Source organism: Pelmatolapia mariae, linkage group LG23, assembly GCF_036321145.2.
Source record: "Pelmatolapia mariae isolate MD_Pm_ZW linkage group LG23, Pm_UMD_F_2, whole genome shotgun sequence".
NCBI lineage: Eukaryota > Metazoa > Chordata > Actinopteri > Cichliformes > Cichlidae > Pelmatolapia > Pelmatolapia mariae.
The window spans coordinates 23,647,848-23,663,482 of NC_086246.1; the positions used below are offsets into that span (position 1 = coordinate 23,647,848).

At 39.4% G+C, this 15,635-nt stretch overlaps 1 protein-coding gene across 3 annotated transcripts in view; it reads right to left on the minus strand.

Annotated features, from left to right (window-relative positions):
• The window catches only part of LOC134619965 (methyl-CpG-binding domain protein 5-like), a 47,809-nt gene extending 32,174 nt beyond the window's left edge, over positions 1-15,635 (minus strand). For 2 of the 3 annotated variants that reach the window (XM_063465792.1, XM_063465790.1), the window contains exons 1-2: positions 15,579-15,635; positions 2,579-3,204 (exon numbers count right to left, since the gene is read on the minus strand). In XM_063465792.1, the coding sequence (XP_063321862.1) occupies positions 2,579-2,691 (113 nt within the window). In that variant the 5' untranslated portion in view covers positions 2,692-3,204; positions 15,579-15,635. Of the gene's footprint in view, positions 1-2,578; positions 3,205-15,480 lie in introns of all 3 variants that reach the window. The other variant, XM_063465791.1, reaches the window with a different exon arrangement.

Sequence of the window (15,635 nt, forward strand, 5' to 3'; positions counted from 1 at the left end):
AGAACATTATGTTATTTACACGGGTGCACATAAGTGGTCCGCATGTGCGCATTCGCTGTGAAAATAAAAGACGCGCACCAGATAAGAAGTTGCAACGCGCGTTTGCGTCCATATAAAAGGCACTGTTTTTGTCCACTAGAGTGGGATTTTCACGGCATATTCTGCACCAAATCTCTGTGCATTCATCATTTGTTTAAAGCCAGCTCACCTCCTGCAACCACTTTTCCTAGAATACGCGCTTCTTTTGTGGTTCGGACTCCATCTGACACTTCTTTGGAGGTGGAGGAACACCAAAGTAATTGCTTAAAGGAGCTTCTTCGACATCTTTAAGAGTTCTAAACAAATGTCTGTCCTCCTCCAGAAAATCTTATGGACGCAAACACGCGTTGCGACTTCTTATCTTGTGCGCGTATTTTATTTTGACAGCGAATGCGCACCTGCGGACCACTTATGTGCACCCCTGGTTATTTAGCTTGTCATATTCCAGCCACAGAAATTCTTTTGTCCATGAAACCATAAAGCTGCACTTTCTTTTTGCCTTATAGTCTGATTTGTCATAACTTTTCCGTTTTGTGGTAAGCTTTTCTTTGGCTGTCACTTCTTCACCCTGACTGGTCTTATTTGGCTCAGCAGAACTAAAATATATATCCTGCTGCCTTTACACACGCACTCACATAACGCTCAGCGATTCTCTGCGCGATCAACCTCTCACATGTTTAAGCTTCCTGCGGGAGATTTCACTTGTCATGTTTGATAGTAAACTAACGATTGATAAGACGATGTCAGAGGAATTGGTGCGCAAATTATCGTCACTCACCAATCAGTACCGTCGCTCTCTATACACAGTTCGCGCGATTGCAAAGTGAAAGCAAAAAACAAGCGCAAATTCAAATGCGATTTCAATATGTCACATATAGGGCTGCTCGATTATGGCAAAAATGATAATCACGATTATTTTCACTGAAATTGAGATCTCGATTATTTGATATTTATTTAACAATAACAATGTATTGAATAATGGCTTTAAAGATTGTCAAAAATAGTATAAAATAGTGTGCAAATACTGATAACAGTGCAAATGTTTGCAATATAAAAAATAAAATGTAAACATCTATGTTTAGTGAACTTTGCCATGTCGCTCTGTGGTGCAGCTACAACACCAAAGTTTACACACTATGTCTACTTGATCCACGTCTGACTCCGCGAACCCATAATGTTTCCACACCACTGAAGGGTTTTTTTTACCTCTCTTTTCAGCCAACGGCAGTCACTCTCCTCTCCAAATAACTTCTGCTTAGCTTTCCGAGCTTCCCTCTGTTAGCTCCTCTTAATTGTTGTGCCGCGTGTTCGAAACGCAGAGAGGTGCGCTCGATTTGCCACACGGAGCAGCGCGAGAGTAAAGCACGAGGGAGGTGCTAATAATCGGCTCAGTCATTTTTAATGATCGTTGAAAGCCCAGATCGTAATTTAGATTAAAATTCGATTAATTGAGCAGCCCTAGTCACATATTGGCAGTGGTTCACCGATGCCAATGACATATTTACCCAGCTACATTTCCGAAAGAATGCAAAACCATTGACATATATTTTTCCTTCCTATGATAGCCCGACGGGCAGGGCAGGGATAGATTCTGGTAGCCCGACTGGAAAAATCGCTAGCCCCGGGACGTCGGGCTAGCGATTTTGCGAGCCCTGTAAAGGGTTAAATAGCCTGTGGCAAATATATTAGTGTTGTCTTCTCACTATACATACTCTTAACTTTATGCAAGAGAAAATAAAGTATAAAAAAATGATATTTTTTGCAAAGAAACTTCGTCTTGTGGTTTTGCGACATGGTGCTGCTTTACGTGAACCCGGATTTGCGACATGCTTTACGGTAACTCAAAACAAAGACTGCACCCTCTCCACTCGCTGTTTACAGACTGCATACTTTCCAGATGACCACAGGTCAGGTGGTATATCGTGATATAAAATAATTCATATCGTGATAAATATTTTTTCCATATCGCCCAGCACTAGTTGGAGGAGTAAAGATGAGGCTTTCAAACCCAAGAACACTGCACCAACTGTCAAGCATGGTGGTGGTAGCATCATTCTCTGGGCCTGTTTTGCTGACAGTGGTAAAGGTGCACTGCACAAAGTGGATAAAAATCAAAAGTGGATGGATGAAACTTGGGTTTCGGATGTAACTAAGTTTCTGAAATGGCCTTCCCAAATCCCCTATAAATGCAAGTATATAGACAGTATAACAGCCTGTATTTATATATACTATATATACCGTGTGTGGATTAGAGAAAATACAAAATAAATTGAAACTTGGGCACCCAGTACTTGTTTTATAAAGTCATTAAAGATGTATGCTATACAATCATTCCACTCTGAAAAAAGAACAGTTTAAAGAAATCATTAAAAGCCAGAAATTATCATGACATTCATGCCCATAATTAGTTTAAACATTTTATTAAACAGCTTTCAGTCTAAATGTACTGAGCATGTGCAGTGGTTCACAGATCTATTTCTCTTAATCTGTAGCCATGTTTGCTTTGAAATCTCTGATGGTTTTGATCTCATTTTCTTACCTTATGTACACGACCCCTCCGCCGTGCTCTGTCTTGCGCTGCCAGCCAATGGGGACCTGGACAGGGACGGCCTGCCTCTCATCTCCCGCCTCGCAGTCCTTTCCGCCATTCATTGCTCCGCTGGTTTTACGCTCGACACCTCAGAGGTATATATATCAGACATCAACCAGCGTCTTCGCAATGCGCGTCATGTTTGTCTTCCAAAGCCGTGGCCGAGGTGGCGGTAGGAGGGAGGGTTCAGGATGATGAATATTCACTTCAGAGTGGGAGTGTGCTCTCAGGTGGAGCTGATGGGGGATGGGGATGCAGGGTGGGTAGGGTGAGGCGAGCTCACGGCAGACCCTACCCTTTGAGCTGCTTCATGGCCACGGTGCTGAACGGCGGGTGGACTTCCATTACTGCAGCTCGTCATTCGGAGCCATCCGGCTCGGGAGGGGAGAAGGAGGAGGGGTGGGGGGTTGGGGTGAGGAATCAGCTGTGCGTTGAGGGGAGAGTCGCTTTACTTTTAATTTTTCACCATTTGTCTCTCACCGCCCAGAACAGGCTCCCCTCAGGCGGACATGTTGCGGACCATGTTCAACATATTGGTTCCCAGATGCAGTTGGGTAGTGGTATTCCCATGGTTCCTTTGAGGGCAGAGGAGAAAAGACAGAGGTGTAAGAACAAGAAACAAAGAATTACACATCAAAAATATTTAACAGGCGTACAGCCCTAATAGAAAATGATTTCTTAGTTAACAAAAGCACATCAAGAGCGCAACTCCCCCGAAGGGCAAGGGCTTCAGTTGCAGGGCGTTGCATTGAAAAGATAAAGTCTGTTGTACAGCCCTCCCCATGCCCGTTCATGAAACATTATACTTAATATGGTTTCCTTTTTTATTTTTTTTGTATCCAGGTTAAGTTTTACCTTGGGTGCTAACAATGAAGGTCAAGGTCAAATGATTACCCAATCCAGGTACTCATGTACCCCAAGGCCTAGTATATTGTTGTGAAATTGTGGGTAATATAAAGTTTTTACTGTTTTTTTAAATTTGGTGTCACCTTGACCTGATTTTCATGAAAATTAAATCAGCTTGAGCTGTTGTTGGTATCTACCATCACACAAAATTTGAAAATTATATCTTGTAAACTGTGGAGACTAAACTGCTAACAAAAACACAGACAGACAAACGGAACCAATTACATACTCCCTCTTTTTGGAGGGGAGAGTAAAAGGTAATATCTAAGCCACAAAGCCTTTTGTTCAGAACTAATTTAACTAATTTAAATTACTTAAGAAATTTAACCCCCATGATGCACTCTAATTTATTTTGGGGCGATACGGGGACATACAGGGTATAACAAAAATCTGCAGTTATATCTAAATAATTTCTTGTGGCTCAATGGACAGTTACAATTAGGGTGGGGCCACTCTGATATGTTGATATCAGTTGGTTCCTGACCCAAAAAGCTGGAAGAGATATCTTTAGCTCCTGGCTCTGAAAAGTGAAGCCGATGCAGATTTGTCTTACAACTGTATTCTATTTAATGAGCATTAGGAGGTGAACTCTCTGACTCTGCAAAGAGGACTGCCTATAGACGTCTAGGGGAAGAAAACCCCTTGCATCTGTAGAGTGACCTCAGAAAACATTTTCCTGATCAGTTTATGTGCTCAGACACTAATTTCAAGCCATACTGAGTAAAACACTAATTTGACCTTGTAAATTATGGTCAAAATTAGCACAATTAGAGTGTGATAAAAGAATTTCCCAAGGAATGCTAACAGACTGCCATGGTTGTTTGTGTTTTACATGGACGATGACAATTTGTCTAGAAACATTTGCTAACAAACCACTGAGTGTTAGTGAAACCTGCAAAAATGCATTTCACCTTCTAAGGAAAATATATGCTTTAACACATTTCAAAAGGTCCAACCTTTACTTTGAAGGCAAATGTTCTTGGTTCCAGTTTGCAGGACAGTCTTAACACTACCACCACGATCTATTGGTGATTGATCGATGACGATTAATGAAGACTATTGCTATCATTCAGAGACCAAAGCAATTGTAAATGTACTACTAAGAGTCCGGGAATTATAGTTGACCACAGATTATAAAGAGTTCTTGGTCTATGAGTAGGATATTGAGTAAAAGTAATAGTAAAACCAAGGTGCCTTACTTTATTAAAGGTCTTTCACCTTCAACACGACAACAGCACCACTGCGCCATGCAAGAACAGTTACCCGTCAAAGAACAGCGCAAGCATGCCCGCCGGGGGAGCCTTGGTGCTTGCTGTAATGTGACATACATATAGTGGACCAATAAAAATGCAGAATGACAAGAAGTGTGCTTTTAATACAAGCAAAGTCCACGAACAGTCTGCAAACATGACGTAGACCAGAATGTAGTTAATTTTGGGTCTTCAGGCTATGAGACGGAGGCAGACCGCAAGCAAAAGACTAGATTTTAATGTTTAAAGCAAGTTTAAAGTTTCAAAGCTTTAATGTACAGATTACAAATCAACGACTTCATCAAGAGGGAGACAAAAATATTAATTCATGAATACACAAACTGTTCTTGACAAGATGAACTCCTCTTTGCAGCTCAGAAACTTGAGCCAGAAAACTTGAGTTATTCTGCGACCTTCTAAGAAATGGAACAGAAATGATAGCTCAGCCGTCAAGTCTCCAATGGTCCATGTCTGTAGCAAAGTATAATCAAGGTCTTAACAAAGAAAGGTGATAACCAGCATTGTGATACACATTAACTCTTACTGGGGTTTTACGTTTTGTCAAGCAAGCTAATGCAAAGAAAGCCTGGCTACTAGAAGTAGTAACATCTCACTGCAAGAAAATCATCATCAGCTGTCTAATAAGTTTGGTACCAGAACCAATACCAATGTGGTACACCAGTTCAGTCGTAGCAGTCGACTAGATTTACAAACTTTGTTTGCTTTAGTATCCTTACTAGGAGTCTGTAGCTTAATCGCTTAAATATTAGACGAAGGTTTACACAGCAATTGATTGTTGAAAATGCTTTAATTTATCCTCACCGCTTTCATAACAACAGGTCTTTAATCTTGCCTCAACATTCAAGTCTATATAAAGAAAACAAAAAAAACAAAACTGCAGCAGTTTTGTCAGCTTCCCCCCGTCTCCCTATCAGACAGTAGGAGAAGCCCGTCAAAGCTGGTAATCAGGCTGAATAGAGCCTGTGAGTGATGGAGCTCCATGCAAAGCTTCCTCTCAGCCGCTGGTGCTGCTGACTCATAACTGAGACCAAACTCAGTGACACCACCACAGAGGAAGAACGGTAAAAAAAAAAAAAAAAAAGAAAGAAAGAAAAAAGAAAAGAAAGAGGTGGCAGTTAAACGTACGCAGTTTATCTGGAAAGACACAACAGCAAAAGGAGAAACCTCTGCTGCACAGTTAAAATCTAATTTAACATAAGTCTAAGTCTGGAGAAGACATTGTTTCTACCGTTGGGTTCACACTGGAGGGAAAAATGAATTATACTTCCCTGTAGGAGCCCAGTGCAGCGTTGCTATTTGAAGACATCTTTGGCTTTTATAAATGCTGTTTTTTTGAGGCATGCTCTCTTGTGTTATTCCATCAAATTGGAAAGATACAGACTCGTAAAATCATGGGCCTGACCTCAATCAAACACTTGTGATTTTTTTTTTTAAATTACCAACCACCAAGAGCTACTCTACAACACAAAAATTCATAAGCATGATTATTTTGATCAGCAGTTAATCTTATTCACTTAACGCAATCCTACTCCTTTTTCCTATTTTTGGTTTACCCTTCTTTAGAACTTCTTCTTATGCACGAACTAGCTTCATGGATCAGTTTTTTAGGATCATCTCTAAGGCATGCTGCAGTCATACCACATGAATTACAAAAGCTTACATAACAATAACAGTGTTAACAGTTTTCCCCCCACTGGGGCAGGTCGATCACTTTAAATTCCCCCAAAATAAAGCCAATTAAAATTACTTTACATACTGTTAGCATAAAAATAACATGTCATTTATTAGCAGACTGATACTTCCAGTGCAGTTAGTACGTAAAGTAAAATGCATGTAAAGGAGTTAAAAATAAATATACATAACAAACGTTAGGGGAATCTGTTTTGTCTTCATCTAACTGAGCAAAAAAATATTGGTCGATTAAATTTTTAAATATTTGTACCAGTCTTGAAAATCATACATCACAGGCTCTAAAAGAGAGGCAGCTGTTAGCCTGCATCAAGTTTACAAGAAATTTTTTACAGATTTAGAGCTCTATCAGGTAGCAACAGTGTTTAGCAGTGTTGCTTCACACCAGGAAGGTCCTGAGTTCGATTCTACCACGTGCCTGGGGCCTTTCTGTGTGGAGTTCACATGTTCTCCCCGTGTTTGCGTGGGTACTCTCTGGGTACTCCAGCTTCCTCCCACAGTCCAAAGGCATGCCGTTATAGGGGTTAGGTTAATTGATGATTCTAAATTGCCCATAAGTGTGACTGTGAATGGTTGTCTCTGGTTTGAGTGTTTTAAGTCTGCGCCAGATTGGCGACCAGTCCATGGCTCCAGCCGTTGGATGGACAAAGATCAGTTTATCTGCAAGCAGACAGTTTCCATTTTAGCCTCTACTTAAATTACTAAGCCGCTGCCGTGTAAAAAGTAGATGGAAGCAGTTAAAAAACAACAACAACAAAAAAACAAAACAGTTTTTTGTTATATTTAAACAATCCATATGGGTGGTTTGATTTCCATTGGCATTTCATTGTGAAAATACTGACGGTAATAAAAACTAATCATTAAAAACTAATGATTACTGGCTCCAAAGATTCGGCCACTGTTTATGTTGAACCCTGCACAAATACAAAATTTAAGGGGAAAAAAAAAATCAAAAGTAAACAGAATTTTATCAGTTTCTCTCAAACCACACATATAATTATTATGGACAACCACATTTGACTTTCGAAAAATGTTCTCTCAAGTCTTGGCAATCATGGACGAACAAAAAAAAAAAAAATCTTTCTCTAACCGATATCAATAAACTATTTACATGCTGTCCAAACTACAACTTTCTACATGAAAGTTGTTGTCATTAGCAGCCATGCTAATGGACATACCAGTAGTATCAGTACACATCTGCACTACAAAAAACAGGGTACATGTGAATACAGCATATGCTAGTTTTTTCGATCGCTTAATTTTCAGAATCTGTCCCAAACAAATTCTGTGTCCTGGTAGACTGTAAAGCTTGAGGGCTACGACTTCACCGCAGATATCACAGGAATGGTGAATTTCTATCCACCTAGGTTAAAATCTACAAGTTCGACGTCTTCCAAGTGGTCAAGTAATGTCCTCGCTGTCAGCAAGGACTCCCAACCAGGAGGATTAAGAAAAACGTGTCTTTTTACAGAGGATTTCCTTAAACCTAAAGTACAAAAAACAGTGGGAAAAGGAAATGAAACCCATTTTTGTGTGTTTCCTTTGCTGCTTGAACATGCTGAAAGTGTGTTTTCTTAGTCATAGGTGACAGCAGAGCTGAGTTCCCGAAACATAACTGCACATCATGGCTGCAGCAGCTGGAGATACCACGTGGAAGATACAAGAAGTATGATTCATCATCTCGGGCTGTTTGCATTTTCTCCTGCCAGCTGTTTATAGCAGTGGCGGTCATGAAGAGAACAATGAGGAAGATGCATAAAGGCTCCCAGCCTTCAATAAAGCACACCTACTAAAGCTACCTCTACCTGTCTCTAACTCCTGATGTGAATTTGGGGAACAGTGAAGGTGCACCCTGCCACCTACTGCTCTGCCAGCTACATAGAGATGCAGGAGGAGGTGGATAAAACTACTACAAGCTGGACTGTCTGAGATCAAACACTGGCAGTCAAACCAATGCAGTTGTATAAAATACACCAACTGTGGATGGAAAAAAAAGACAGAGATACGTATTTGAAATTCGTTTTCCTACTTTGTCTCCTTAAACCATAGAAGAGAAATATGAGAGGAAATCTCTCAACTTATAGTGCATAAAGTTAGACCTCAAGCAAAAACTTGAACAGCGGATGAAAAGAATTTTTTTACTTTTTTTCTTTAAAGTATCGTCATCCAGATTTTCAGAAGTGAATATTTGCTAAAATTAGGTTCTGTATGAAAGGCATTTTTCACAACTTCATGCTTTCTTGCACCGCACTTTCCACTAGTGCATTTAGTAGGTTAATTGTATTCTGTTTTATTTTCCATGAACTTTTTCTCTGTTATTACTCAAAGTTTTCATTGAAATCTATAATAATTTAACTTCATTGTATTTATTTTGACTTCAAATTTGTTTCTAGCTCTTAAAGGTATTTTTTTGGCCATATGGTCATTTATTTTACTGAGCTATCAGGGTTTTTCCTGGCTAAAGGTGTTAGATTTTTTTTAAAATTACAAAACAGAAATTTAAAAGAAAAGAAAAACAAAATAAAAACACATCAATGCTAAAAATTATGATTGGCAACAGTAGCAGATACCAGCAGTGCCGAAACGATGACTGTAGATGACCATCTACGATGCTGCAGACAGCAGAAACCGTCCACAACACTAAGTGACATTTTGTTAATAATTCTGAGGTTTGTTACGCTCCCGTTTCAACACTGAATTATTAAACAGTTATCATAAGTGTTTACTTAGCTATGAAAGTATCTAGCCGTACATCATCTACTCTGAGGACCTGTAACTGAAAGTATTCACAAAATGAAGGTAAATGTTGCAACCCCTTTTTAAATATGCCAACTCAGATTTGTATGGAAAAACCCAGAAAGAAAAAAAAAAAAAAAAAAGAAAAACCCAGAAAGGTCAATCTCACACATCCAAAAGTGCATGCACTTGAATGTGATGGGAATTTTACAGTTTGGAGTGAATCCAGCTGCACACGTCACCAAAACAGTAGGGAACAAGAGAGGGAAAAGTTAATGTGGTACAAAAGGAAGAAATGCACCCTCAATAGGAAATGAGTAAAAAAAATTACAAACTGTTTTAGATAAGAAATCACATTAAAGAGAAAAAAGACGAGCAGAAACACAGCCAAAGATCTTCGAGTAACTAAATTTGTGGTCCATTAAAGATGGCAGCTTATGTAAATGAAAACGTTCTCCCTCAGTGTCCAAATATTAAAGAATATGATCAGACAAAGTGGCCTGTGTGCATTTCATTATTAGGTCAAGAAGTAGATTTCTTTGCTTTGGTTCATGCCTGAGCTGGACTTTCACTCAACTCTAACGACAATCTGTCTCTGACCGATCTTAAGTCATCGGGACAAGAAAAGGAGAAAGAGGAAAACCTCTTTATCTATGAGCCGACAACCTTTACTCGCCAACTCACAATTCAGGTCAGAACATGAGCTCCAAACGACTTTAGGAGCACGCAACGCCAGTTTGCCAGCATTTGGACTCTGGTAAGTTTGAATGGAGCACATAACCCACTGGAAGACTTAAGGTCTTTGCAGAGTGACAAACTAATAAAGCCAATTAGAAGAGATAACAGTGGAGGAGTAGTTGTTTTGGGAACTGTAAAAATCAAGGGAGCACAGTCACAGTCCAGCAGAAGCATTAAAATAGATAATCTGTTAGTCTTACTGGTATTACACAGGGTCTGACATAACCAATGGCAAAGTAAAATGTGTGTCTGCACAGGTTGATTTCAACCAATCAGTTCAACTGTAAGAAAAAAAAAAAAACACTAGATAAAGTCAAACCCCATTAACAAGTGAGTGAGCATTTTCTCATTACAGGAAGCACACGAGGCTGCTGAGAGAAACTGGCATGGAAAACACAGCGGGAAGGCAACGCTGGAGGTTTGGAGCTCCACAGCATGAACCCCTCATCTGTATTTGAGGCTAAAAGTAGACTGAAAATTCACAATAAGCCTCCTTGTATTGTAAGGTAAAGACCCTTCAGTATTAGAGGGAGAACCCCAACAATCAGATGATCCCTATGAGCAAGAACTGGGCAACAGTAGGGAGGAAGAACTCCCTTTGAACACAAAGAGACCTCCAGCATCCTGCTGTAACTGGTTGAGTGGTGAGGGAATAAAGATGCCAGAGTCTGCTTTTTATATGATGCTGGCTTTTAATTTTAAAATGGGAATCTATGGAAGAGCAGTGGCAGTGTCACGACTGAAAGCATGACCCCAGGTGAAATGAACAATTTTTCTTTTTCCCAGAATAGACATCAGCAGGATTTTTGCGTTATTCACAATTTAACAAAAAAATAAAAATAAAAATAAAAATAAATAAATCCTGGCGGTAAAAAGCCCACAAGAGTCTTTATCAAGCTACCAGAACAGCAAATTTAAAAACGTGAAAAGCATCTTTTACACTGCTTTCTTTGTAAAAGTCACAAATACGTCATCCACTCGTCTTTCTCGACAGCTTTTTTGTTTAATTTCATATTTTTGGCAGATGTTTGAATAAAAATCTCTAAATTTAGATATGAATGGTCTTTTGGCACCAATGTGCCCACCATTGATTTTAATCACTAAAGAGTTTATTAATAATTACAGAAACCCTTTTTTTGTAAGAGGAGAAACACCCTTCCAAAGGTCTTCTCTATGCAGTATCTGACAAACTTGAATAGTCATGAATACTTTCTGCATACGTGACTTTAACAACAGCATTTTCTTTGTTATCCACCTATTTAGCAATAATTTTAAAAATGAAACAACAACAACACTGCATTTGGAAATTCTTAGTCTTTTCAGAACAGCTATTTCCATTATTGGGTTACTCTTAACTCACAGAATTGGTATATAATAAACTCGTTGAAGAGGACCAGTACAGCTTGAAAAATTGTTTTGTTTTTTTTAAAGTGGCAAAACATACTTAAAAAAGCTGCCTTTATGCAGATGAACAGCTTGTTTAGTATAAATTTGGCAGATTTCTTAAAATTGCAGCCATCCTCTCTCTTTCTAGCAGAAATACTTGCATACAGAGATACATGCAGTGCTGACTCTAAATAGGAGCACAAAGTGGCCTCTACTACATTTATATATAATTATTTTGCACATTTTGACTATCTTGCACTAATGACCATAGCATATGTCTGCATTTATCCCATCTCCATCTTAACAGGTGGGCAAATCTGAACAAAACGTTGTGTGATGTCACACACACACAACAAATATATATCTTGTCTTTTATTTCAGCCTTTTTGGCATGTGATTTAATGAACTGTCTGAAATTGGATTAAAATGGTCTTTTTATTGTTGTGCCTCATTATTGTGTTGTTTTTAACTGTTAGAATTATGAATATTGCATGTATGTCTGAATTATCATTCTCTGTTTTAAATGTATTTTGAAAATAATTCTTTTTAAACTCTAAATTTGGAAATTTTATGTTCTTTTCATGACAGATGTTCCTATTATGGGGTTGCTCTTAACTCTCATAGTCTGTATATAATTAACTAAGTTAAAAGGACCAGTTCAGCTAGGAATAACAATGCCATTTATTAGTTGTGGAGAAACATACCTCCATACACATTTAGATAAAGGCATAGAGCACATTTTCAAGAATACTATGACGTGAAGGTCACAAATCTCTCCCTGAATTGAATATTTATGGTTTTAAGTACATTTGTTTCTACTTTTTATTTCACTTTTTACTCTTAAAGATAAGGTCATTACAGAGCACCAGCTTGGAGAAACATACCTCCACAAGCATTTATGATGCAGGACACAAGCTGATAGAACGCAGCAAAAAATTTACCAAGTTTATGAGGTCAATGCATGAAAAAGATTATACCACTGTTTTTAGACGTCTTTAATTTAGGAATAGTCTGATGTAAAAAACGCAAATACATTGCCATAGCCCCAAACGTGGGGCTATGGCAATTACATAATCTTTGAAAATACAATAAAATCTCAAATAAAACCAATAAAGTTGTTCCCTAATACTTTATGTGTCGCTGGAGTCTTCATGTCATCAGATCTTTGTCTTCTTCGTGCACCTTGGAATTAGGTGAAGTTGTGCCAGAAAAATTTGTTGGATATCTACATAACAGTTTCCCAAATGTTCCTCACAGTAAGAACGACAGTTTCATTAACAAAAGTACTGGTTTAGTACATGGTATTAGCAGAAAGTTGGTGCCTGTGTATCGGTACTGGAAAAAGTACCCTAATTACAACAAAGTGAGCCTACGTCAGATGCATTCAAAGGTGTTTATATGGAGCATTTTTATTCTGTTTGGGCTTTTAATCCCATTAAAGTCTGAAAATTAGAGTCCAGGTAAACATAGACATGAAGAGGAAAATTACAGGTAGAAATGCTCTTACCCATTATTTAGATGAGATATCTGTGCATTCAAAGAACTACTTATTGTCATTTTTTTCCTTAATTAAGAAAAAAAGTTGAGAGGGTTATCAGGTGCAGACAGTTTTTGAGAGTTTTTTCCACAGCGAAACATGAAAGTGTCACAAAAAGACTTATTTGTTGATGTACAAGAACACAAATTATAGGGATTTTTTGTGGCAGGTCGCACAACTTCATAAGCAATGTATTTCAATAGATGGTATATTTCGTGTTTGCATTGTGTTTGTATTAAGACCCTTCAGCAGTGACATGTCACAATAGCAAAGTAAAAAAAAAAAAAAAAGCTATAAAAGAGGAAGCAACTGTTGTATTTGAACCCAAGCCATGATCTTTTTCTAAACTTGTACAGTAGCTTTTAGTACCTAAACCTATACCTGAGTATTGTGAAAATCTTCAGCCACCCCTTATTTCTTTATATTTTGCTTCAGATGAGCCAGACTTTGCTATTTTTTAAAGCTTGAACAATAGTTCTCCAGGCTTTCTGGAGGTCTCCCAAAGTTTTTCTTTGGGCATTTACTGGTTTTTTCCCCACTGGGGTTCAGTCCAGTCATAATTTTTCCTGATTTATTTAGTCGAATCTATGAAAAATGCCAACAATAACACAGACTGACAGGTTCAAAAAGTAACAAACTGATTCCCAAAGAGCTATTAGCTGGTTTATCTCAGCATGGTGTGCAGCATGTCCTTAAAAAAAATCTGAGGAAACTGAACAAGTAGAGGACACAAGAAGACTTGGAAGGCCTACAGCAGATGAACAGTATATTAAAGTCATGTTCTTATGCAAAATCACAAAAGGGCTGCCTGGAAAATCAGTTGTAACGGGTCTTACGGAGTGATGAACCCAAATTTGACATTTTTGTTTCAAATTGTTGCCAGTATGTAAAGAGAGGTACAACTGTGAGTGGTTCTATCATGGTTTGGGACTAGATTTCAGCCACTGATGTGGGAAATCTTGTCAAAACTGATGGTAAAACAAGTATGAATGCAGAGAAGTCTGATTTTGATGCACCAATGATCCCAAACACACTGCCAGTGCACTAAAAGAAAACAAAATGCTACACTGTCAGTCATGGATTGGCCTCCCCGGAGCCCGGACCTCATAATAACTAAGAACAGAACCAAAGGCATCCAACATCCAAAGAAAAGCTTTGAATGTCCTTCAAGAAGCCTGGAGAACTATTCCAGAAGACTACTTAAAGAAATGACAAGAACGCTGCCTAAGAGAGTTCGGACTGTGCTGAAGAGTAAAGGTGGTCACACCAGATATTGACATTCAAGCCCAGCAGAACTGTACAGGTCCATTTTTTGCTCTATATACTGTATCTTCATTTATGTTTGCACACATTTCCCATTTCCTAGAAAAGTATACAGAAATGAGGGGCCGCTAAAGACTTTTCTATTGCCTTTCACCTTTTTAAAGTGGAAAACATTAATTTGCCGTACACCGACACAAATCAGTGCATGAGTACAGTACATGAAACACTAATCAATAGATTAAAGGTTGCAACTAATTCATAAACTGCTGCGAGACTGCGCTGAAGATGTTCAATATGAAGGTTTTTTAGTGAATTTCCATCTATATTTACAGCTGTCCAGTTTCATGAAAGTGAAGAGCTACCAGCACAAAGCACCTTCTATTTGCTGAGCATAAACCTGCAACACCACAAAGGTTAGACACGCTGTCCTGACCCATAAGATATCCACCGCTGGCTAGATTAAACCCATTAATTCTCAGCACAGCACTTAAATCTTGCTGTAGCTCCTGCCTGCTGGATTTGGCTAAGGAAAGCTTCGGGGATAAATTAGCCATATTGTCCTGCAGCAGCCTTCAAAGTTGACAGCCACATAGCCTGAATGACAAGACTTTTTTACCCACCCGAAGCCGGAGGAAGATGACAACCGCTTGTGTACACAACCAAAACAACCTAAACGTTAGATAATAGCCAATTAGCCTGGTGGACATTAGCTGGGGCTGCTCATCAACTGAGCCAAATGTTGGTTTAATAACCATTAGCTCGAGCTCCATCGTGTGAGGGGCCTCCGCATTAAGAGGGGACCGTGTCAACAAGCGGGTTCAGTCCTGTCTGACTGCCTTTTTGATGCACTGGACACAGCATCTGAACTAGCTGGGGGGTTAGCCTGCCAAGCGTCAGCTGTCTAGCTGCCGTTAGCTTAGCTAGCTTGTTGTAACGAAAATGAATTAGGACGAGCTCGGCTACGCTAATAACGTTTCAGCATTTAATTGGAACCGCGGAGCTGGGTTCGTGCATGCCGGGGACCAGCAGGCCCGGGGTTCCGACTTCAAATTGTCGAAGTAAAAAAAAGAGAGAGAGAAGAAGCAGCTAGGCCCGGCCGTTGAGGTTTCGAGCCAAAGGGGGAGGGGGGCAGGCAAGGCCAGGGGTAAGGCCGAGTTAGCACGGGTTAGCTTAGCATGCTAGCTAACAGCCGTGCAAGCCCGTTGCGTTTGCAGAGGGGAGAGCGAAGAAGAAGAAGAAGAGAGAGAGAGGGAGAGAGAGAGACGCTTTTCAGGCACTAACGTTTCTGTCTGCGTCAAATCAAACCGTAAACTGTCCGTTCTTACCCGGGCATCCCGGCGAATGCGTACCGGAGCCGAAACAGCGAAACGGGCGAGCAACAGTGCGTCTGCAAGCTTAGGAAAAATAAGAATAAGCAGCCTACCCATTAGTTCTCTGCCTCTGCTGGTTCTCCTACACTGGGATATTGGAAATGATGGAG